The sequence below is a fragment of the Saccharomyces eubayanus genome, chromosome X (genome assembly GCF_001298625.1).
Source record: "Saccharomyces eubayanus strain FM1318 chromosome X, whole genome shotgun sequence".
NCBI classification, from domain to species: Eukaryota; Fungi; Ascomycota; class Saccharomycetes; order Saccharomycetales; family Saccharomycetaceae; genus Saccharomyces; species Saccharomyces eubayanus.
The window spans coordinates 128,056-151,041 of NC_030985.1; the positions used below are offsets into that span (position 1 = coordinate 128,056).

Consider the following 22,986-nt stretch of genomic DNA (forward strand, 5'->3'; position numbering starts at 1 on the left):
GATCTGTTCAATTTAATTTGGTATTTGATCCCATAACCAATTTTCGTTGTTTCGATTTGGCTTCTTTCACTTTTTATGTAGGCGTGTATGTAGGAGCAATTACGTAATTAACTATACATATATGACTTTGAATCGATCATCAACTTCCCTTTGGCCCTCGATATATTCGCAAGTACGTTGGAAATGGTAAATCGGAATATACTTTAGTTGGTGCAACAACTTGCTACCTGAAGCGGTTGCTACTATTCCGTGTATTATTGTAGAAGATCCGTTCAATGTGTTCAGTTGGATATATGTGCCATCTGACCCAACGGCAACGTTAGTGTCCTTATCGGCGATTCCAGATCCGTCTTCCGGATTGACGTTGGACTTGATATTACTATCTCCGGTGATGTGCAGGTCGTTCATTGAGTTTGTCATCATAGAAGTACTGTTGTCTTCAAGTTTGAGCGATTTTAGGTTTGTTTTAATCAGTTCGATCAAGCCATTGATGTATTTCATAGATATATGAGTTTCAGCCTCGTCGCCATGAATGAAATAATAAAGACATCTGTTTAAGATTTCGATCATTAATTCACAGCTTTGTTCATTATCCATTATGGAATCTGCCACGCGAAGAGATCTTTGTAGACATTCCAATACTCTTTTACCGTCCCTGAAAAAATTGTCAGTGATACCTTCTTCTTCGCCAATATTTGAAATTTCCGTTGCCCACCAAAGGTGTGAACATAAATAAACAGCGCGACATTGATCTTGCTTCTTCAATAATTTGGACCCGTGTAGTGTACATCTGACAATCAGTGAATCGTAATAAGTCTCCTTGTAAAGAGATCTTGTCTTCTGTAAAGATTGAGCGATATAGATCAAAGCTTGTAACTGGGTCTTTGAATCACTTAAAGATTCTTCAAATATTGTAAAGGCTTGCGAGAAAAAGTCGTATGAAATTTCGCCTAGTTGCAATTGGTCAGCCAATGTAGCACATTGCAAATTTAATTTCAGAATCAGATCTGTGCACGAGTTGTTGCATGAATTGAAAATGTCATTGATACACCGCGAAACAAATTTGAACATCTGTTTCAAAAGATTGGAATAATGAGATGACAATGTCTTGTTGTCGGCCCTTTTCTTCAGGAGATACTGAAGTATCATGTGGCATTTTCTGATCAATTTCCAAAAGTTCGTAATTATTGCCGGGAAGGTGTATTTAACATTGATGCCGCCCTTAATAAATGAGGACTTGATAAGTAGTAATATTTCCAATTGTGCTTCTAAGCTGAATTGAATTTTGCTTTCCTCTGTTTGTTTCCGTGAAGTGGTGTTCATTATCCAATGGATCAAGTGTGCCAATTTTTCTTGTATTGGATCCAAGGTCCACGATTCTTCTTCGTCGTGTCTATTGAAAAATACTTCATCGATGTTTGTCTCAGAGGAGGTAGCGTTTGTAGGAGGTCCACTTCTTGAGATTATTAAAGGTTCGCAGATCGACAGTAAGCGTTGCACTTGTAATTTATCTTCAATGACTAGATGAGATTTGTCCCGTGAAGAGGAATGCAACTTTGATTCAGGTTCGTTATCCGTTAATTCGTCAGTGTCAGCATCCATCAATATGTCTAGAATCTTATTGACGACTTTCTTTTGTAAAGTGATGTTTTGCAAGGCCAGAATACTCTTATATGCCTGACATTTAGAGATCAATTGAAAAATAAAATGTTTCTTGGAAATGATGGATTGGTTAGAAGACGCTGTGGACGAGGAGGACATCTGGAGTTTGTTATTTTGAAAAGATAATAGATTCAAGAATAAATGCTCTGATTCCAGCGAGATATTTTTTTGGCCATAATCTTTAGTCTTTTGCAAAACCAGTTCGAATAGTTTGTTTAAATTTTCGAAATTGTCAGGATACCATTTTAAGCTTAAAACGATTATACTTTCGATTAGGGGAATAAACTGCTGTAACGAAAGATCGGGTCTTTCATGATTCAACAAGGTCAAGTAATCCCAGAAGGTACCGAACACGTCCATATCCAGGTACGCATTTGCGGTGGTGGCGTTTGGCTCTTCCTCCTGTTGTCTTGTGATGTAATCGTTCAACCTATCGACTAAAGTGAGCACGATTTTGTTTATCGAGACATCAGGGTTTAAATGTAAAGTGGTCTGCAGCAAAGTGTCCAAAGTTTTCAAATGGAACTCGTCCGTGAACACCTGGCAGATGACGTCCAAGAGATACTCCTGGGATACCAAATCCCTACATTGAATGACTTGTTCCAAGATGGTGGGCAGGATGTCCTGCCTGTACATTTGGAAATTGTCATCAATGATTTGGGACAGGCGAACCAGTTGGGACCCGACCAAAATCTGCAGTTCTTTCCTCTCGCGAGTTCTTGATTCTCTCTCGCGCAATGGGCCCTGGTGCTGTAGTCTTACCCACAGTTTGTTCATCTCAATGAAATTGTTCATGATGAACTGAGAGTTGAACAAGGAGTCGTCCTCAGGCAGAAGCTCTTTGGTTCTTTGAGACAAATAATAGCGCAAGAAAAGGCCTCTAGTTGGGTTTTGTACACCACGACACATCTCGATCATGTCCTTTAAAATCTCCATCTTCGGGGCATCGTTGAATGCCAGGTAGCTTGTCCCGACGGTGATCATCAAGTAAAGCCTGGGCACCACGTTACCGGTATACTGGACCAGTTCATAAAGATCAGCTAAATGGTGATTTTGGGGATGGTTTTCTATGAGATAGGTGGACAGATTGGTTAATGAGTCGAAAACTACAACGTACAATTCGTAGTATTTTTTGGGCGACAAGTTCGGGTTTCTCAATTCTGTCAGCATTATTGAAGTGTGCTGCAGTGATTCCATAAGTTTGTGTTGAGAAAGACACCGATTCATCAGTGCCGTTCGCTGCTTGATAACAGAGATCGCGTTTTCTGGTGTGTCTGCATATGCCATTGTGTTTGCTGTTTCTTCTTTCCTTTCTTCCCTCGTGTGTTATATATTATCTCCAGTGGGCCTTGTTGAATGGCCGTACATACGCTACTTGCCTCTTTTCTCTTGTATCTACTGCGGTGGCATGGCCCTTGAATAAATATTGTTCGTTTTCCACTCTATCTCAATTGAAAAAAAAAAAAATTGAAAACGCCCCTTTGCGACAACCAGGCGGAATTGGGAATGGAGAGAAAAAGTGTTGATAGTTGGTTTATTAACAGTTGAAGTATGTAGAATATAGAGTATATGTGTTGATAAAAGAGGTAGTAGTAGTAGTAGTATAGTGATAAATGTCATGTTTAGAGAGAATCACGAAAGCCTCTCTTCAAACCTCAATTCGTTCAGAGAAGGCAATCCAATTAGCAATCTCATAAAGTTTTCCAATGCGGTTCTTTGCTTATTCAAGCCGTTCACCGGATGGAAGCCTGGCCTTGTCAATGGCGCCTTTAGCCAGTAGCTCAAGAAGGTCAAAACCGGATAAAAGCTCTCGAACTTGCCGTCGTTGTCTTGGGATGAGTCCGCTTTCCTGTAAGACACTCTTGAACAGAATTCCGTCATCACTAGCAGGTCGATGATCAAGGGCGTAGCCAATAACGAGTCCTCGCAAACGTTGTGGATGGAGATTCTGCTATGGCCACCCAGCATTAATTCACTGTAGTATTCATCCATGGCGACTTTGGAATCACCCACGGGCTTCATGTATTTAATCACGATGCAGTGGTCAACTTTGCTGCCCAACTTATCATTGTACAAGATGTCATTGGATGCAATAATGTCGTCAATGACCGAACTCTTGGAGATCTCCTTAGACCTGAATTGTTTCGGTGCGGATAGGTTGAAGCCGTCGTTGTTACCTAGATGGTTATAAGAGGCAATGGAGACGGGCTTGATACCGGCGTCCACCAAGAATTGGGCTAAGACAGACTTCATTTTGGTTTGGCCCGACTTGAAGTCGTCTCCGGCGATAAAAGTCCCTTCACGCTCAGCCAGTTGGACAAGTCCCGGGACAAACGTGTTCTGTGGTGAACCGTTGATATACGGAACTCCTTCCAAGATGGATGCAGCGGCAAAGATCGTGGAAGGCGCAATCTCCTCGTGGTCATTCTTGATGGATTGCAAAAGATTTTCGATGGTGTCATTGACGCCGGCGGAGACCTCCACGTACCGCTCGGTATTCGCCGTCCAGAGAACAATCACCTTGTCCAGGGAGTTCTTCTCTTTGAAACTCTTTATATCGTGCCTAATCCGTTGCAGATGGGCCCATTTGTCCTTTGTGGACACGTGACCTTTCTCGTCCAAGTTGATGCAGTTATTGGCTCTTTCGTCTTGATTAGCGGCAATAAAATCAGGGTAGTAGATGGAGGGCAGCGGCTTCAAGGGAGACATCTTGGTTTTCAACCGCTGTTGCAAGTCGTACTCAAGAACCTGTGCTCTTTGCATGGCCTCGAACAGGTTTGCATTGTTGATGTCCCAGCCGGTGACGACAAAATCGTTCGGATTGGCCATGGGCAAGAGAGAGTTGAAGGGAGCGTACACGTCATTGCCCTGCGCATCGATTCCCAGCTTCAAAGTGGACGACTGGGTCATGGAGCCGAAGTAATTCGGCTTCTTGAGCCCCTCTTTCGTTTGGAACTCGATGTTGTGCTTGTTTGCCAAGATCGCCGCCGTGAACGTGGAGCCGTTGTTGCCGCCCAGCCCGACAAGCATGATCCCCAGTTTTGCCGGCTTTTTCAAATCCAGTTTGAACACGTAGTCCTGGACGGTGGGCGTGACATCGTAGCGGCCATCGGACGTCTTGGACACCACAGCGTTTTCATAACTGTACTTGGTAAGCAGCTCGTTGTCCGTGTACGTGCACTTGTTGCTGGTCACTCTCACAGAAGCAGTTGGGGCAGTAGTATCTTCCGTCATTGCTACTTTTTTATACCAGAACCAAAAAAAAAAAAAAAAAGGAAAAAGACACAACAAGAAGAAGAACAGAGGAAACGAAGAACAAACAGAACTACAAAGCAGGTGGCAAATACCCCAGTTTATATATGCTTTAAAACCAACCTTGCCGCCGAGACAGAGGCGCACATTTCCACCGTCCATGTGAAATGTATAACTTCCCTTTTCTGAGAGAGAGAGAGAGAGAGAGAGAGAAAACACTTTTCACATGCCGAATTTAGCCGCCGAAACCCCACATCCAGCCTCCGCCCCTGGCATCTCGCATTCGCGTCTCGCGCCTGGCACTTAACCCCGGAAGACCGGAACACGCGCCACCGAAAAAGAGTGAGATGAGGGAACGAAACAAAAGAGAAAAGAAAAGAAAACGCTTATGTCTATGTGTTATGTAAAAGGTACGGTGTTAGATAGCTCGGCCCGGATCACTAGGCACGGGTGGATGGCAGCTGTTGTTTGTTATCCATTAGGGGCACGTCGGCGCGGGCCTCGTCGTCGTCGCCATAGTCGTAGGCTGGGGGCTGAATCTGGCCTTGAGCCTGGGCTTGAGCTTCTTCGGGGAGTTCCTCCTGAGGGTGCGCCTCTAGATCGCGGCCACGTGACCGCTCGGAGGTGCGCTCGTCACTGGTCTCATACACCACGTAGCAGGCGTGGATGATGGCTGGGAAGAACAGCAGCAGAAACAGCAACAGGTTCAGTAACGTGTCCCTATCGAATACACCCTTCCTCCTCCATACGGCCAGCGGTGGGATGAACACGGCCAGCACCATCAGCAACAAATCGTCCTTGTTGATGGAATATCTCATTCGGTCTCCGTCGCGGTGGTCTCTATCCATCTTATTTGTGTTTTTTGTTTGTAATGTGTTTGTGTTCGTGTTCGTGTTCGTGTTCGTGTTGGTGAGTCTTTTCTTCGTTCCCGCTGCTCTGTGCGCTGCGTTCTACTTCATTTATATACCGTCAAGAAGCGGGACTTTCTTCCCCTGCCAAAAACACCGAGCCTCCATCACGTGGCTCGGAAAATTTACTGATTGTAGCGCACCATCCGCTTATATACGTAACGCCCGCATGCAAGTGGTCAAGATACAACCATAGTCATATATACATGTACGTGTGTGTGCGTGTGTACACATACGCGTGTGTATACGGGCGAGGGCGCGCGCCGGTGCATCGTTGCGCCGATATGTGTAGAGCAACGTCGTACTCAACGCCTTCTTCGCTGCGCTACACCCCTTTTCCCCTTCTCCTTTTCTTTGTTCTTGGTATCTAATGAAATGCACCTGCTCGCCATAATTAACCATCTTTCTTTCTCTATAAAAGCCGGTATTACCCTGCTGTACCATCCCACAAAGAGGAATATATATAGGTTATAGTCTCTTGTAGATTCCGATGTGTATATGACTGCCGTATTGCTCCAGGGTACCCAGGTCAAATAAACAGTGTTTCCGATCCAGCTCACCACGACAGCATGCCGTTTCAAGACTATTTCCAGAAGAAAAAGGCTGCTTTCACCAACAGAAACAATAAAAATAGCGCAGATGCATCGACACTGCGAAGCATTGCTGGCAGTGTGGAGGCCGCCGCCGCAGCTGCTGCAGCAGCAGCAGCCAAAGATAAGAACTACATATTCCCACTAACCAAACTCCCCGATGAGCTCATGCACGAGGTGTTCTCGCATTTGCCGCAACCAGACCGTTTGCAGCTCTGCCTCATAAACAAAAGGTTTAACAAGATTGCTACCAAACTGCTCTATAGAAGAATCTACTTGAACGACTCCAACGTGGTGAAGAGTGACTTCATGCACCTGGCCATCAACTGGACCCTGTTGAACTTGCCGTCTTCGTTGAAGGAGGAAGAGTCCCGTAACATCGCTAACTACAAACTGGAGAAGCTTATAAAAACCCTGCAAAATAATATTCGCATCACACAGACCGTCCAGTGGATAAGAATCAACTGGGATTTGGACTCTGTGCTCCAAAGATCCATTCTGAACATCCTCTGCAACGAGGGCAAGTCTTTGCAAAGACTGGAAAATGTCACCGACCCGAGTTGTAACGACATCATCTCCAATGGCCACTTCTCCAAGTTTAACGTCTCGAGTTTCGACATGGCTCCGCCAAACTCATTGCCGGAAATGTCCGTGCCCGACAATTACATCCCGAACCTCACCAAATATCTGTCCCAACGAATCTCATCCCGCCTGTCTCACATGACTCTTTTCATCGACCCCTTAAAACTGTTCAACTACCTTTACCCACTAGACATCAAGTTGCAAATCGTCGACTTGAAGTTGCACTGGAGGAGGGAGTTTTACAACAATGACTACTTCGTTAGCAAGGTACGACCCGGTAATCCCTTGACTAAACTATCTGAAGTGTTTGACAAGAGAACTTTGAAGATCCTCACCATCATCTCATGGAATGACACTCTTTTGAAGCGGGAGACCGAAATGCTCAAGGATTTCAAAGAATTTGAACAGTTGGAAGACCTGTCTTTGATTTCCATCAAGCAGGACGTTCACATTCTCGTAGATCTTTTCAGCTCGTTGACCAATTTGAAAAGACTCAAAATGGATTTCTTAGTGGATTTTATAGCCGAGCCTACGAGTCCTCACATCTTCTTGTCTATCCTTCTGGCCTGCTCCAAATTGCAATTCATAGATTTGCGGTACGACGGACTTATTCCTCAAATCGTCAATATCCAAGAAAACAAGTTCCAATTGAACCAGCAATGCAATTGCACAAACTGTCAAATAGTGTTCAGTGACATTCTCAAGGGCAAAGTGTTCATGTTCCCGGAGGACTACTATATTCACGATATCCACGATATTGCAGCAAAGGATATTTTCAAAATGATGAAATATTTGTCTTTATTACCGTACTCAAAGGCTTGTGATGCTTACCCGAGCGTGAGAACCCAACCAATGAACTTGGCCAATTTTGTCAACAAGATGAACTTGAATCTTTTGAAATACAGAAACTCCAAATCGCAGCTAGTACCTAAGATTGTTAATAATCCATACCACCACTCTACGGTGACTTCCGCTACCACTGCCCGCATGAGCGAGCCTGAAATGGTAGTCATCGATGACGATTATGATGAAGATGACATTAATATGGATCTGCCTCAGGATAGTGATGACACTGCTACCACCATTTCCGATGACTTAGAACTCCCACACGATTCCTTGACCAAAAGAGATATCATTATGTGCTACCACGCCCTAATTCATCATTTCAAATCGATATATATCACTTTTTTGAAGAGCTTTCCTCAATTAAGATTCCTCATGTTGAATGATATCCCGACAATAGTCATGGAGGAGGATAACGAACGTATTTTTGAGCCCGTCTTTTATCACTATGATTATAAGAGTAATTTACATGGATGGTCTAAGGAATCCAACAAGAATTTGGAAAACGATGGCAACAATAATAATAATAATAATAATTCCGATACCATTGCAAGAATAGCCACTGTCATGTAACCAGTCCTCCATAAATATATAGATTAAAATATATACTCAACGCATTTTTCTATAGCACATTGGAACGTAGACTATCGTTTGCTGCCCTGATCATAACCGAGGACGCTAACGTGTATATCCAAGAACGATACACGGGCATATTCTGTTTTACGTCAACAGCTATAACAAGATAAACACAAGGCTAATAAGATATTACAGTATATGATCACTCAGACATCCTAGGAAGGTCTCTAAAATAGAGCGGTCACCGAGAGTACTAACGATGGGTTCGTAAGCGTACTCCTACCGTGGAAACTGCGAATGTTAAGGAACCAGTCTTTCATCACCGTGATCATAAATCGTATATACACTATAAATGTTGTATCTCCTTTGGAATCCACAATTGATAAATCTCATGAGAAGAAAAAAATGGCTCAGATCTGCATGTGTTGTATAACACTGGCAAGAAAAGTTCCCGTTTGCAAACACAAATGGCTTAAAGAAAGAAAAACATCACCGAAGTAACATTTATCTTCTCAAAACCACTCATGTTAAGAGAACGAGATAAAATCCCATGTCGTCATGGTCGAATCGGACGAGGAAAGAAGAGACACCGTTATCATCAGGGCCAATTAATTTATCCTTCCTTTCTTGTTAAAAGTATGGAAATTTCTCTTGAGATTATTCAGACTTGAATGTATCAAATGGGAAGGAGATAGTGTGCTTGCAGCTGGACAATATGAGGAGGATGCCCATGCTTGCTAGTCTTAGACACTGTTGGATATTTTCTTAATTTATAACTCTAAATCAAACTATATAATTCTAACAAACATACTCATCCAGGGCCAGTATTTATACCTTTTAGTTCTACCCATGAACCTCTAAAAGATGAAAAAATTTTCGTTTTGAAGCGAAGAAGTTTTTTTCTTAGGGCAGGCTCCGGTCGTTGGGTGTTGTGAAACTTTTTTTCTTCTCACTAGGATGAAGTTAAAGAATGAAAAATTTTATCGATGAGCAGTGAGTAGTTCAAGATATAGGGTAGTCGTTGCTGGCATAACTGGTGGTTGAGAAAGTGCGTGACGTGAAACAAGATTAACCAAATATAAAATGTCAAAGCTTTCGAAAGACTACGTATCGGACTCAGATTCAGAAGACGAAGTGATATCAAACGAGTTCAGCATACCAAATGGGTTCAAGAAATGTAAACATTTGAAAAGTTTTCCCCTCGACAGCGGTAACAACAAGAAGCCTAAACAGCAACAGATCTGGCTGATCAAGTTTCCGTCAAATGTAGACATCTCCAAATTAAAGTCTTTACCAATAGATTTTGAATCCTCCACAACTATGACCGTTGACAACCACGAATATAAAATCACGGAAAATGCGAACATTGAGACCTTATTGACACAGGGCAACCAAAGTAGTATGAGCTTGTTGGTTCCTTCAGAGGATAAAGAAACCCTAAAGATTGCCGCCACAGGCAAGGATAGCACACCATTACAATTCGACAAATTATTCTCTATCAGCGAAAATTCCAAGGTCCCAGCTATTGATTACAAGAAAGTGAGAGTTCCTCGTAAAGACGTTCCAAAAGTGGAAGGCTTGAAGCTGGAACACTTCGCCACAGGTTATGATGCCAAAGACTTCGGCGTCACTGAGAATGTAGTAACGAAAGAACATAAGAAGGAATCAAAGAAACGTTCACATCAACACAATGAAGAGGGAGATTCTAAAGATAAGAAGAAGAAGAAGAAGGAGAAGAAGGATAAAAAAAAGAAGCATAGAGATTAAATGCGTACGCGCATGCTTGTGTGTAATATACGATAAAACGTGTGTGTTCTCTTTTCGCAATTGTATAGGACGAAAGGCATGTTTTTGTTAGCGGAAACTGGCGGATGATCAGTGTGGGCAATATTATTATTTAGTTTTGCATACTTACTTAGATTTATATGTGTCATTGGAAATTATATATTTTTTTGGGCATAACCAAAAGGAGATAAAAATGAAGGACCTCCTCTACCTTGGTGTAGAGTATGTCATATTACGAATGTTATTATTGTTGTTTACGTACTCCTTCTTATACAAGGTTTAGTGGTAAATGTGTCTTTAATTCGTGTTCTTCGTCGTTGACTAGCTTTGATATATTCTCGAGATCGTTTTTTAAATCTTCAAAGGTAGACTTATTTTGGCAAGTCCGGTGTATGCTTTGTATGAAAATGTCTAAGGATCTGATAAAACGGTATTGATCCATTATTGATGTGGAAGATGGTGATGATGATTCCAGCATTATTTTGCTTTGTATACTCAACTTGACTATATCGGTTAGCCATCTTTTGACCGTTTTTGCATCCCCCTCAAAATGTTTCGAAATCGTTCTCAGTGCACAAACAAGTAATGTTTGATTTTTGGTGAAGGTGATCGTTTCATTATTACTGTCTTCCATGGATGTTGGTTCAGGTAACAAATAAGATTTTTCATACAGAGATTGATAAATCAAGACTAAATCTGTATTTTTCCAATTTTCCCCTAAACGCTTAATATAATGTGATACTGTTTGTTGAATATTCTCATCAACTACATTAAAAGTTAAGCATCTCCATAAAAGGCGTCGCAAGGGAAACTGTAAATCGTTGTAGTCTGACAACCAGCGAGCCTCGTATTCTTTTCTTATTTGCGCATTACGCGACCTGTAGTATAGTAAGATGGATAGGACTAGTTTCTGACCATTATCGAACAACGCCCTGTGCTCCCAAACTTCGCCAAACTTACGGAAGTTTTTAGATAGTAGGATTTCCGATATTTGGCGTACATTAGTTAATTTACCCATATACTGTAGTAACAACAATTTATCATATAAATCCTCGGATGATGCCATTCGCAATTGCCTCGATGCAATGTCCTTGCTTTCCACTGCCTGTGTGACTATTGATCTTAAATGCGAGAAAAGTACGTCATAATGAATGGCCACCTTTTGTTTCTTGGATTCCACTTCAGGCAAGTTTGAATTCAATATCCTTAAAATGTTATCGACGTGATGATTTTCAGGGCTCTTTTGATTATCACCTGTATTTTTCAACATGTGCCTTTGTTCTTTAGAGTCAGGAGAATTAAACAGAGATCCTAACGACTTCATAGACCCTTTGGTTAGAAACTTTAGAGTCGATTTTAGCTCATCATCTTTAGACTTTAAAAGCCGTGTTGCTAACAGAGAAAAAGTCCTTCTCATAGCCAAAGTAATCTTGCGGTTAGTAACGAATAAAATAATGCATGCACTGTTCCTTGTAGTTAAACAGGATTATCTGCCTGTGTGGTTGTACAAGGCTAGCAAACGTAAGTATGAAACGCTTTACAGTTTTACTATTTTCTTTTCGCACAAATTGAAAATCGATGTCACATTATTTTGTATCAATCAAATATTAGGCCATTGATATGCCTATTAAAATAAAAGAGGTTAAAAACAATTGCGGGCTCTACTTAAACGTCCAAGAAGATTACGATATATGTCTTGATGACGGTATGTTAAGGCCATCCGATGTCAAGCATACAACGCAGCAAGAATCATCGAGCAACATTTCTCCGAAGGGCGAAAACTTACAAAAGATATCCTCGTCCCCAGTTCCATTGGTATAGTCAGGCATGTTCTAACCATCTTGAAATAGGCTACTTTTGTTCTCACTTTTTTATAATTTGCTCATGCTTTTGCTCTTTGTTATCCCCATGGTGGCCTCGGAAATTTCCCCATGCGCTGCAGAACACAAGTATGATTGAAGCAAAGATTTGTGTAGTCGGGATCAGGTTGCAAAGGAAGAAGAATGTAAGAAGTTCGTGGGCCACATCTCAACCGGAAACATACGCACATTACCGAAGAAAATCAATCTGAGTTTGAAACGTTTCATTAAACATTTCCCAGCTGTAAATAAAACGCCAAGAAAGAAAAAGCCAATTGACGAATAAGAAATGGATAATCAGCAGGAGCGTATATCAGAAGATATCACCGGCGACCTTGCTGCTGCTGTTAGGAAATCATGGTCTGAACCGCAAGACAATCCGCTGTTGCTCAATGTTAATAACTCTCCCATAGGAACTCCCACGGATAGATACTCCCCTGAACCAGTCATGATGGTGGAAGGAAATGCCTTGAACCCACTATCTCTAGCAAGAGGATCTGCACAGCACCAGCAAAGGCTGTATGGCTCCTCTCAATCTCGCGAAAAATCAGAGCAGCAACAACAGGACTACCAATTGTTTAAGCATCATTACTCTCTCGGACAGGAGACAAGGGAGTCTGTTTCCGACATTCTTAACGATTTGACTCTGGGATCTCCAGAACCAAGCGAAAGTAGAACACCAATAAGACAACCATCAGTGGATGTTCCTCCTGTAACCACAAGGCGTAGTTCCATTCAGGATGTTCAATGGATCAGACATTTACTAAACCCAAGGAGTTCATTTTCTGGTGTATCCTCCAATGAACCTGCCAGTTCTCCCGACAATTCTTCCAATGAAAGCAAAGCTTGGGTGACGATATTACATGATTCATCTGCAGAATCATTACAGGCCGTTATTGTGTTGGCGCAGTCATTGAAAAAAGTCAATTCCCAATACGGTCTTTGTGTATTGCATTCTAGTGAAGTTAATGCCTCTCAATTGAATCAAGTAGGGATCAAGACGTTAATAATAGATGAATACATCAACGTTTTTTTGAATTTCGGATCGGGTTCAGGATTTAGTGGGAGCTTACAAGAGACCGAAACCAAAAATGATTTAAATTTTAAGTGGTGTAAACTATTTCTTTTCTTTTCGTTGATTGATAGATTCGAGTTGATCTGCTATTTATCCCCCACATGCGTTGTATTGCAAAACATTGATGAACTGCTGGAAAGCCCTGAGGTGTCTGATGAGATTGATAATGAAACCTGTGTTTTATTATCGAATAAGGAAAATTATATTTGCGGAGATCTTACACCCGTAAAGCAAGGCCCAATTCTTAACGGAGAAGATAACGAAGACCCTCAGATTATTATATTGAAACCTAATAGTGCAGTTGCAATGTGTATCAAGGAATACTTCACGATTTATGGGAATGAGTTTGAAGGTGAAAGTAAAAGGTCGATGTTTCATCAAATGAACGATTTACAAATTATGAAGGCATTGTTTGGTGACAAATGGGGCTACCTGGATAATGATGGCTACTGTGCTGTGCCCGTGACCACTATTCCCACGGACAGGTTAAATTACAAGATAATCGAATTCAAAATCTTAAAGCCGTGGGAAAGACAGAATTATGTTAGTGCTGGCCTGCAGCCAAATTCTATAATGAACGAATGGCTAAATCTATGGCGGGACTTTCTAAACCAAGTGAATTGAGGAAAAACACTACTAGTTATCAGCACTTCACTTCATCAATATTCATTAGAGACTTTTTTCGTCTACCCATCTAATTCACTATACTTCATAACGGGATCCGCTAAAATCCAATTGTTAATTGCACGTTACCAAGAACAACGAGAAAGTATTGCTCAAACGTGTGCATATAGCATAGTCGTAATTTATTTTTTTTATAAACTACACAGTCATAATATTTTACTTTTTGTTTTTAGCTTGTCGTTATCGTGCTTAAATTTCAAGGCTATTTATGTATTCGGTTTTGCATTCTCGGGCGTGGCTAAAACTGGGTGAAATGAAAAACTTACAATCATAGTTTACTAAAACTGATGAGTCCTTCAAGAAAGCAAAGCTATACACTTTGTTTCTTATTTAAAAGACTCGCACCTCCACACTATAGCCGGATTGATCTTAACAAAAATGGCAACGAAGTTCAACAGTGACAATGAGAAGCAGGTTTTCGATAAGCTTAAAAAGGCGCTTCCCGTTATTATCAAGGAAAAATGTGAAGGTTATGATGAACTGTATGGCTATAAGTTGAATTCTGAGGGCCTCACTCCAGAAGAGGTTGAAAAATACTATGACGAAAAGATTGCCGATTGTTTGCTTCATAAACTTTGTAAAGCGTACCAATTCGAATACGACACCATTGTGCAAAACTTGGTTGATATCTTGAAATGGAGAAAGGAGTTCAATCCATTGAGTTGCGCCTACAAAGAAGTTCACAACACAGAGCTGCAAAGCGTTGGCGTTTTGACATTCGACGCGAATGGTGAGGCTAATAAGAAAGCCGTGACTTGGAACTTGTACGGGCAGTTGGTCAAGAAGAAGGAGCTGTTTCAAGACGTGAATAAATTTGTGCGTTACAGAATCGGTCTCATGGAGAAGGGCTTGAGTTTGTTAGATTTCACCAGTGAGGACAATTCTTATATGACCCAGGTCCATGACTATAAGGGCGTTTCGATGTGGAGAATGGACTCAGACATCAAGAGCTGCAGTAAGACCGTCATTGCTATTTTCCAGAAATACTATCCGGAACTGCTATACGCAAAGTATTTTGTCAACGTTCCCACCGTGTTTGGCTGGGTGTATGACCTCWTCAAGAAGTTCGTTGACGAGAGCACTAGGAAAAAGTTTGTGGTGTTGACTGACGGTAAGAAGCTAGGCCAGTACTTAAAAGACTGTCCTCAGGAGGAGTACGGCGGGAAGGACAAGCAAAACAACTTAAGCAAGCAAAACATCACTAACGTCCACCCAACGGCATACGGTTTGTACATCTTGCAAAAGCAAATTATTGAAGACGTCGAGTAAGAACCGCCATGTCTTGTAATACTATCCCCTTTAAATATCTCTATAATCTCACCTAACTTAATAATCACCTACTAATATCTCTAATCGCACTTTGTACTTAAGTAAATCATCATCGCCTCTATCATCTCATCTACTCGTGGCTGACGTGGCCTAGAAAACGCCGTGCAGAAAGAAGGGGCCACGGAAATGTTCTAGAAGGAAAGCGATAATAGGGATACTGATTGGGTAGATCTACCTATAAAAACCACAACTTACTGTGTCTTAAATAAACATCGTGGCAGGACAGCCTGAGGAGTGCTAGGCCAGCAGTAACAACAACAACAACAACAACAACAACAACAACAACAACAACAACAACAACATGTTAAGAAAAAGCACTTCAACCATATACACAACACACAAGAAAAGCAACAGCAGCATACTCAGGAGCCGGAAGGACCAGACCAAGGTGGACCCATTAGTAGAAGAATATCCCATGGGTGATTTCGGGACCACTAATCAACCCGCCCAGCCTAGTGTGATATACTACTTTGTGGAGTTGACCAATGCAGGCATACAAGAAAATACAAGTAGCAACAACAACAACAACAATAACAACAACAATAACCATGACGGTGGTGAGAGCGGTGCCCGCTACGGCCACGGCAGCAGTCTGGGCGGGAACGTCCACTTGCGGCGTTATTCGTAACCTAGGCACTTAACAAGATCATTCAGCAGCAGCATCGGGGCGATTCCGGGAGGCCCACACACAAGGCGGACTTGTAACAATGACATGCATTCTCACAACAGGACTCCGAAAATGGGACGGGGAAGATATATGGACGCTATTTGGTATTTTGTCCCTGTATAGTAGTATGGTATGTAAAGTATATGATGTATAGTCAAGTATCTTATTATTGTAATCATGACAGCTAAGTGTGTCACCCGGTCTCCCGCGCCCGTTCCTTTTTAGGCCAATTTTAAAGAATAAAATCACCAATTCTCATCATAAGACAGTAACCGTGCTAGAATACAGTTCAAGAGAAGGGCCCACTTCGGTAAAATAGACTATATAAGAGCAATATGTCAGCCGATCATTCCAGAGATCCATGTCCCATAGTCATACTTAATGATTTCGGTGGTGCCTTTGCCATGGGTGCCATTGGTGGTGTCGTGTGGCATGGGATTAAAGGTTTTAGAAACTCGCCATTAGGTGAACGTGGTTCAGGGGCTGTGAGTGCGGTGAAGGCGCGTGCTCCTGTGCTTGGTGGTAATTTCGGTGTGTGGGGTGGTTTGTTTTCTACTTTTGATTGCGCTGTGAAAGCCGTCAGGAAAAGAGAAGATCCATGGAACGCTATCATTGCCGGGTTTTTCACTGGTGGTGCCTTGGCTGTAAGAGGTGGTTGGAGACATACAAGAAACAGTTCTATCACGTGTGCTTGTTTGCTGGGTGTCATTGAAGGTGTGGGGCTCATGTTCCAGAGATACGCTGCTTGGCAAGCCAAGCCTATGGCTCCTCCTTTGCCTGAGGCTCCTCCTTCTCAACCTTTACAAGCTTAGACGATAGAGATACATTAAAGCCGTTTTCACAGACGTGGAAAATCCTAATCAAAACACACGTTGTTAAGTTTTTTTTTTCATGTTTGAATGTTCCATTACACTAACTTCTCTTCATATTTCACTTTACTTCAGCCTATTGTTGAAAACCACTATTTCCCAACCATGTATATAATATATAAAATAAAAAAAAAGATATCATGTTTTACTTCTTAAGGGAAAATGATGAAAAGACAAACTCGTGTGAAAAACTTTATAATGTTATATATTAAAACTGTAATGACTATACATACAAAAAGGGCACTGAATGGCAGTTTATGTACGGTATGAGCAATGGGGCGTGCTTGAAGAAAATGGGCAAAGGGAAATCAAATGACAAGATAATTACTCTTCCACAATATGAAGTTTATTGAATTCACTTGAGGGGCCTTCTTGAACGGAATGACTTTCCATAGAGAAGTTGTTAGATAAATTAACATTTCTTTTACCAATAGAGCCGATATCAACGCTATCAGCACTGCCGTCGCCAGCATTAAAATTGTAAACGTAGTTATGATTAGCATCGTTGTCGGAGTCTTTAGTGTTTCTGTTGTCATTTAGCTGTCCTTTTGTATTATCGTGTTTTCTCGATGGGCCAGGTAAAGAAGATCCTGGAGGAAACCATTCACCTGTGAATATTTGTTTTGTGATAAATGGATGTAGCATAGCTTGTTGTGGTGTCCATCTTTCCAACGGATTCAAATTAAGCACACCGCCTAAGAAATGAATCAGACATTCTCTATTCCGCATTTCCTCGTCGATTAGTTCCTGATTATTTTGAATACTTTTAGGATATCTATAGTTTCTGATAATATCCGGCAGTTTTTTCCATTTAAAGTACTGTTTACTTGGCTTTTCCACTATATTATATTCCCTGCAGAACTCTTCTATAGTTTTCATACGATGCTTTTGGGAGGAGTTGCCGCTATCTTCCGGTGCTAATTTTGACATAAACTTCCCAGAATTTTTGCCCATATCTATCATCCACGATGGAGGGTATCCAAGCGTGTCTATTATTCTGGTCAACTGGTTATACTCTGATGCACCTGGGAAAATTGGTATACCCAAAAATAATTCAGCCACAATACAACCCAAAGACCACATATCGATACTAGTCGAATATGGGATGCCCAGTATAATCTCGGGAGCACGATAAAACCTGGACTGTATATAGGTGTAAATAGTTCTTGTCTCTTCACAAGATGAACCAAAATCAATGATTTTCAATTCTGGCTTATCTGGGGCGAAGAGCAAAATATTTTCCGGTTTTAAATCGCAATGGATTAGTTTACTTTCCTTCAAAACACACAACGAATCTAGAATTTGGGCGGTGAATGTTCTGATCAACTGCATAGACAACCCGTGAAACTTGTTTTGTTTCAACAATTCATACAGGTTATTACTTAATAGTTCGAAGACCAAACACAAATGATTTTTATGAACAAAGGAGTCATGCATCCTTAGGAAATGGTGTTCGTTAGCGGGGTCTATTTTTTTATTCAACAGCTCCAAAATTTTGGCCTCAGTGATACTTTGCGTCAGGTATTCTGTTCTCGACTTGACCACTTTCACAGCCAAGATTTCCTTGGTCAACAGATTTTGGCATTTGACCACCTGACCAAACGTACCTTGCCCCAAAATATCGAGCACAAGGTACTTCCTATTTTGCTCTACACCCAAAACATCGTTCACATAAAGGATATAATCGCTATTAACATTGTCAAACCCGTTATTACATTTGCCTTCGCTAGGTTTTGTAAGCACTCTCTTGGGATTCTTGGATGTTTGGTAGGTAAAGTCTGGAGAGCATAAGGAATACGTGGTAATCAAACTTTTCGTGACACTCACTAAAGGGGATATTGTCTTGGAATTGAGGGACGCACGCCTGAATTTTGGAGTTGCGTTTATAACTGGTTGAAGGTCGTTTTTAGAATTGCATGGTTGCATTTGTGGAATCGATAATTTCTGCCCTTGCACTTCATCTCTCCGTAACTGCTTGAAAGGCGGCTGCAGGGGAGGGCTTGTGCTTGGGGGGTATGCACTCAGTCTCCTATAAGGTGACATCGCCGGTATGGAGTTTGTTCCTTGGTTAGCGTTCGAATTTATAGAGGGAAAATTAGACGAGTAATTCGCCGTAGCCAAACTCTGCCTTCTTTGAAACTCTTGACGATCATAAAGGGAGGGTACAAATCTAGAGCCAAACTGTGAAGGATTGATAGCGCTTTGCTGATATGCTTGTTGCTGTTGCTCTTGCTGGTAAGCAGAAGAGAACTGGCCGTTGGCGTTGGCTGACAGACTCGTGTTAGAGTTCGTGAAAGCAGGATAGCTGTCGTATTCAAATGGGTTTGGCGCAGGCGCCCTGGATGGAGGAACAACCAGACTAGATTTGCGTCGTCTGTAGGCATCCAAGCTCTCATTAGTGTTTGGATCATCGTATTTTGGGGGATAGACTAGATTCTGCTGAGAATTAGTGATTTTTTCCTCGCCCCAAGGGTTCACAAATGAGAATTGAGGGTTTTGTTGCTGTTGTTGCTGTTGTTGCTGTTGTTGCTGTTGTTGCTGTTGTTGCTGTTGTTGCTGTTGTTGCTGTTGTTGCTGTTGTTGCTGTTGTTGCTGTTGTTGCTGTTGTTGTTGCTGTTGTTGCTGTTGTTGTTGTTGTTGCTGTTGTTGCTGTTGTTGCTGTTGTTGCTGTTGTTGCTGTTGTTGCTGTTGTTGTTGCTGTTGTTGCTGCTGCTGCTGCTGCTGCTGCTGCTGCTGCTGCTGCTGCTGCTGTGTGGGCCTTTGAGATGTTTGGCCCATGTATGACGGATTCCATATACCGCCCCCCAAATGACTAGTGTCCTGGCTCTCTCTACTCGAGGTCATACTGGTGTCACTGTGTGAGAGTAAAGTCGGGCTCAGAGACGTATTCTTATTGCTGTTGCTGCTGCTGGAGTTGTTATTGTTTGATGTTTTCATGATTCTTCAAACTAGCATGTGAAAATGGTTATGCGAAAAATGGCCCTTGTACAACTATAGTTTTGCCTTTCACTTAAAACTGTCACCGATCGCTTCTCTCTCAAAACGTACGGACAGTGATCTGGTCTCTAAAATTACCACCACTTGATACCTTATATCTGTTTAACAACTATTATTCAATGTTCAACCCAGGAGGGGGTATGTGAAGAGGGGGCTAGCTGGAACAAATTTTGTTAGAAGGGGCAGTTAGGTCTTGAGAATCTCTGCGTATATTTTTGGTTTTCGTTAGGGCCAACATATGAAGCTTGGCTATTTATTTAGGTCTTTTAAAGGTGACTTAGGCTTTTGTGCTCGTAATTCGCGACATTGATAGGGTTGGAGTTTTTGCTTTTTTCGCAGTTTTCGCAGGTTCAATCACTAAACACATTGTAGAGCCAAGATGAAGAAAAGAGCTTTACATGTACTGCTGGAAGCTACAATTATGGTTGGATAAGGGAGTGCACAAGCTTCCATTTTCATCGAGTAGCACAACAGAAAACAGAAAATGAATGTTTCCACATCGACGTTCCAAACAAGACGGAGAAGATTGAAGAAAGTGGAGGAAGAAGAAAATGCTGCCACTTTGCAACTGGGCCAGGAGTTCCAATTGAGACAGATAAATCACCAGGGTGAAGAGGAAGAGCTGATTGCCTTGAATTTGAGTGAGGCCAGGCTAGTGATCAAAGAAGCTCTAATAGAACGTAGGAGAGCGTTTAAAAGATCACAGAAAAAACACAAGAGGAAGCATATGAAGCACGAAAGCGCCAATGACGAAACGACTGCTGTGGAGGAAGACGACGAGGATTTGGACGAAGACGATGCTGACGAAGATGACTTCATGCATTCTGAAACTAGAGAAAAGGAATTGGAGTCCATCGATGTTCTACTAGAACAGACTACGGGTGGGAATAATAAGGATTTAAAAAACACTATGCAGTACTTGACGAGTTTCTCCCGGTTCAGAGACCAGGAAACCGTGGGTGCTGTTATACAGCTGCTGAAAAGCACCGGCTTACACCCGTTTGAGGTGGCGCAACTGGGCTCTTTGGCCTGTGACACAGCAGACGAGGCAAAGACATTAATTCCGAGTTTAAATAACAAGATATCCGACGACGAGCTGGAGAGAATGCTAAAGGAACTATCAAACTTAGAAACTCTCTATTGATAAATGTATTTACGTATATATATATATATAGGTAATAATGAATTTCACCCCGCGCTGCAATGCAATTTTACAAGACATATTCAGAATTCCTGCCTTGCACCTCTTTTAGAAAGTGTTTGCCGCTCCCATTTTTCCACCACCTCATCAAGCAACTGTGTGGCTCTATGTCTATGACGCTCACGTCATCACTCTTACATCTACATCGTTGGTCGAGCCTTACTGCGTGAGATGCCGGACAGGTACCGAATGGTGAATGGAAATAGCCAAGCTCATCAAAATGAATGATTTCGTCTGGCCTTAGTAACAGGGACACGCCAATGGAATGCACCGGTGCGTCCCCCCATCTCTCGTAATAAAACCCACCCTTGGAGTCCAATGTCTCAAAAAAGGTCTTGTATTCGTCACTTCTGAAAAAATTCAAGTCACCGATTTCGAAATTTGACCAAAAATGACACAAATTGTAATCGGAGTTTGCCTCAACAACAGGATAATACTTCCCGACTAAGTTTGAATCGGTCAAAAACGCATAAGCGCTGTCCTCTTTACTCAGGATTTTCCCTTCATTCGTCTCCAAATATTCCTCCACGACGTTCCATAAAGTCGGTATGGTCTCTTCGTATTCATACAATGAAATGACAAACCCGTATTTTTTACCTTTCAATCTCATGACCCTGAATGGATCATACGGGAAATCGCAATAGTACTCGACATTAGGTTCCACTCTAAAATAATAATCATAGTTATTCAATATCGATTGCTTGAAGAAGAATCCAGAATTGAACCGACACATATTTCTATACGACCTGGATCCACCGTATAGGACACCCTCTGTCTCCATCTCGTGTAGTCTAGCCTCAAATAATGTTTCATTAATCCATTGTGGTCGGTTCCAATCCTCAGGCGGGATTAAGGCGTACTGGGTCTTCCCACTTGCCATGGCTGTAGTGGCTTCAATGAAGTCTTGGTCAAAGGGAACGTCATTGAGGAACGTCCAATCGTAATGGTATCTCTTATTGAATCTATCTTCTAAGGATCTCATAGAATCTAACGCCCCTTCCAATTCTGAGTTTCTCACTAACATCAGTATCGTTGCATTTTCCCTCTGATAAAAGCAACCAAATTCATCTTGTCTTCTATAATCTAAAGTGTAGTCTTCATAACTATTACGAGACAGTTTCAAATCCGGGAAGTAGTTTCTTCTTCGGCTTGAGTCATATTGCTCTTTTGCCCTTTGGGATAGATAAGTATATGAATTATCAATGTTTTGACTTTTATGTATGAGGAATATCTGTTTGAAAAAAATACAGATCAAAAAAGTCCATAGTGGTAAAAAAATGCCAAGGACATAAAGTAAGCCTTTATTTGCCATTTATCAGTTGAATCGTGTACTTTCTTTGACTTTTAATAAAGGCTTCCAAGCATTGAATTTTGTGTGGTGTAAATGTGTAATGTGAATTTACTTCTGTTAGCAGGAAGTGGAGAGGTTTGATGACGCTTTTATTCTTTTTTCACTCTAGATGAGTAAGTATGTTAAATTTTTTGAAAGTGAACAATAAGAAGGTAAATGAAAGTTCTACAAAAAAAAAGACGGGCATGTAATACTAACTGTCTATGCAGTGTTTGGAAATTAATGAAGTATTCATTTTAAGCGAATTTTCGACCCAAAAATCGGATAAATAATCAGAGAAAATTATTTAGTTATTGTACATATTATATATTTAAATATCTATTATGACAAGTCCCTAACAAAAAGACAATAAAAGGACAGTCGATAATAAAGAAAAAATATGGGCAAAATAATATCATATAAGGGAGCAAGAAAAGAGGATAAGTTAGTATATAGAATATCTTTTCTTGAAAATCAGTTCAACAAAGTAGCAATGTCGGATGGCAATTCTTCGATTTGAGTGGAGTAGAACTTTTCGATTTCTCTCATAGCACCAACGTCTTCATTAGTAACAAAGTTGATGGCAACACCCTTTCTACCGAAACGACCACCTCTACCGATTCTGTGAATATAGTTTTCCTTGTTGGATGGCAAATCGTAGTTGATAACCAAAGAAACTTGTTGGACATCGATACCTCTGGCCAATAAATCAGTGGAGATCAAGATTCTGGAAGAACCACTTCTGAATTCCTTCATAATGGTGTCTCTTTCTTGTTG

General features: G+C 41.4%; 13 protein-coding genes across 13 annotated transcripts; 7 read left to right on the forward strand and 6 right to left on the reverse strand.

The window, feature by feature from the left end:
- Positions 1-111: 111 nt before the first annotated feature.
- On the reverse strand, positions 112-2,949 carry VPS35 (retromer subunit VPS35; the record flags this gene model as incomplete). The annotated part of the gene is made up of 1 exon (XM_018365978.1): positions 112-2,949. The coding sequence occupies one exon, from the start codon at positions 2,947-2,949 to the stop codon at positions 112-114; it is 2,838 nt and encodes a 945-aa protein (XP_018221184.1).
- Positions 2,950-3,294: 345 nt separating this feature from the next.
- INO1 (inositol-3-phosphate synthase INO1) lies at positions 3,295-5,076 on the reverse strand (the record flags this gene model as incomplete). The annotated part of the gene is made up of 1 exon (XM_018365979.1): positions 3,295-5,076. The coding sequence occupies one exon, from the start codon at positions 5,074-5,076 to the stop codon at positions 3,295-3,297; it is 1,782 nt and encodes a 593-aa protein (XP_018221185.1).
- A 278-nt stretch (positions 5,077-5,354) lies between these two features.
- Positions 5,355-5,762, reverse strand: SNA3 (Sna3p; the record flags this gene model as incomplete). Its single annotated transcript, XM_018365980.1, has 1 exon — positions 5,355-5,762. One exon carries the CDS (start codon positions 5,760-5,762, stop codon positions 5,355-5,357), a length of 408 nt encoding a protein of 135 aa, XP_018221186.1.
- A 629-nt stretch (positions 5,763-6,391) lies between these two features.
- Positions 6,392-8,410, forward strand: DAS1 (SCF ubiquitin ligase complex subunit DAS1; the record flags this gene model as incomplete). The annotated part of the gene is made up of 1 exon (XM_018365981.1): positions 6,392-8,410. One exon carries the CDS (start codon positions 6,392-6,394, stop codon positions 8,408-8,410), a length of 2,019 nt encoding a protein of 672 aa, XP_018221187.1.
- A 1,086-nt stretch (positions 8,411-9,496) lies between these two features.
- RPA34 (DNA-directed RNA polymerase I subunit RPA34) lies at positions 9,497-10,180 on the forward strand (the record flags this gene model as incomplete). Its single annotated transcript, XM_018365982.1, has 1 exon — positions 9,497-10,180. The coding sequence occupies one exon, from the start codon at positions 9,497-9,499 to the stop codon at positions 10,178-10,180; it is 684 nt and encodes a 227-aa protein (XP_018221188.1).
- Positions 10,181-10,466: 286 nt separating this feature from the next.
- SMT1 (Smt1p) lies at positions 10,467-11,615 on the reverse strand (the record flags this gene model as incomplete). The annotated part of the gene is made up of 1 exon (XM_018365983.1): positions 10,467-11,615. The coding sequence occupies one exon, from the start codon at positions 11,613-11,615 to the stop codon at positions 10,467-10,469; it is 1,149 nt and encodes a 382-aa protein (XP_018221189.1).
- Positions 11,616-12,346: 731 nt separating this feature from the next.
- IDS2 (Ids2p) lies at positions 12,347-13,756 on the forward strand (the record flags this gene model as incomplete). The annotated part of the gene is made up of 1 exon (XM_018365984.1): positions 12,347-13,756. One exon carries the CDS (start codon positions 12,347-12,349, stop codon positions 13,754-13,756), a length of 1,410 nt encoding a protein of 469 aa, XP_018221190.1.
- Positions 13,757-14,194: 438 nt separating this feature from the next.
- On the forward strand, positions 14,195-15,085 carry SFH5 (Sfh5p; the record flags this gene model as incomplete). Its single annotated transcript, XM_018365985.1, has 1 exon — positions 14,195-15,085. The coding sequence occupies one exon, from the start codon at positions 14,195-14,197 to the stop codon at positions 15,083-15,085; it is 891 nt and encodes a 296-aa protein (XP_018221191.1).
- Positions 15,086-15,446: 361 nt separating this feature from the next.
- ROQ1 (Roq1p) lies at positions 15,447-15,773 on the forward strand (the record flags this gene model as incomplete). Its single annotated transcript, XM_018365986.1, has 1 exon — positions 15,447-15,773. The coding sequence occupies one exon, from the start codon at positions 15,447-15,449 to the stop codon at positions 15,771-15,773; it is 327 nt and encodes a 108-aa protein (XP_018221192.1).
- Positions 15,774-16,147: 374 nt separating this feature from the next.
- Positions 16,148-16,624, forward strand: TIM17 (protein transporter TIM17; the record flags this gene model as incomplete). The annotated part of the gene is made up of 1 exon (XM_018365987.1): positions 16,148-16,624. One exon carries the CDS (start codon positions 16,148-16,150, stop codon positions 16,622-16,624), a length of 477 nt encoding a protein of 158 aa, XP_018221193.1.
- Positions 16,625-17,005: 381 nt separating this feature from the next.
- Positions 17,006-19,618, reverse strand: YAK1 (serine/threonine protein kinase YAK1; the record flags this gene model as incomplete). The annotated part of the gene is made up of 1 exon (XM_018365988.1): positions 17,006-19,618. The coding sequence occupies one exon, from the start codon at positions 19,616-19,618 to the stop codon at positions 17,006-17,008; it is 2,613 nt and encodes an 870-aa protein (XP_018221194.1).
- Positions 19,619-20,162: 544 nt separating this feature from the next.
- On the forward strand, positions 20,163-20,822 carry RPB4 (DNA-directed RNA polymerase II subunit RPB4; the record flags this gene model as incomplete). The annotated part of the gene is made up of 1 exon (XM_018365989.1): positions 20,163-20,822. One exon carries the CDS (start codon positions 20,163-20,165, stop codon positions 20,820-20,822), a length of 660 nt encoding a protein of 219 aa, XP_018221195.1.
- A 67-nt stretch (positions 20,823-20,889) lies between these two features.
- YUR1 (mannosyltransferase YUR1) lies at positions 20,890-22,191 on the reverse strand (the record flags this gene model as incomplete). Its single annotated transcript, XM_018365990.1, has 1 exon — positions 20,890-22,191. One exon carries the CDS (start codon positions 22,189-22,191, stop codon positions 20,890-20,892), a length of 1,302 nt encoding a protein of 433 aa, XP_018221196.1.
- Positions 22,192-22,986: the final 795 nt, after the last annotated feature.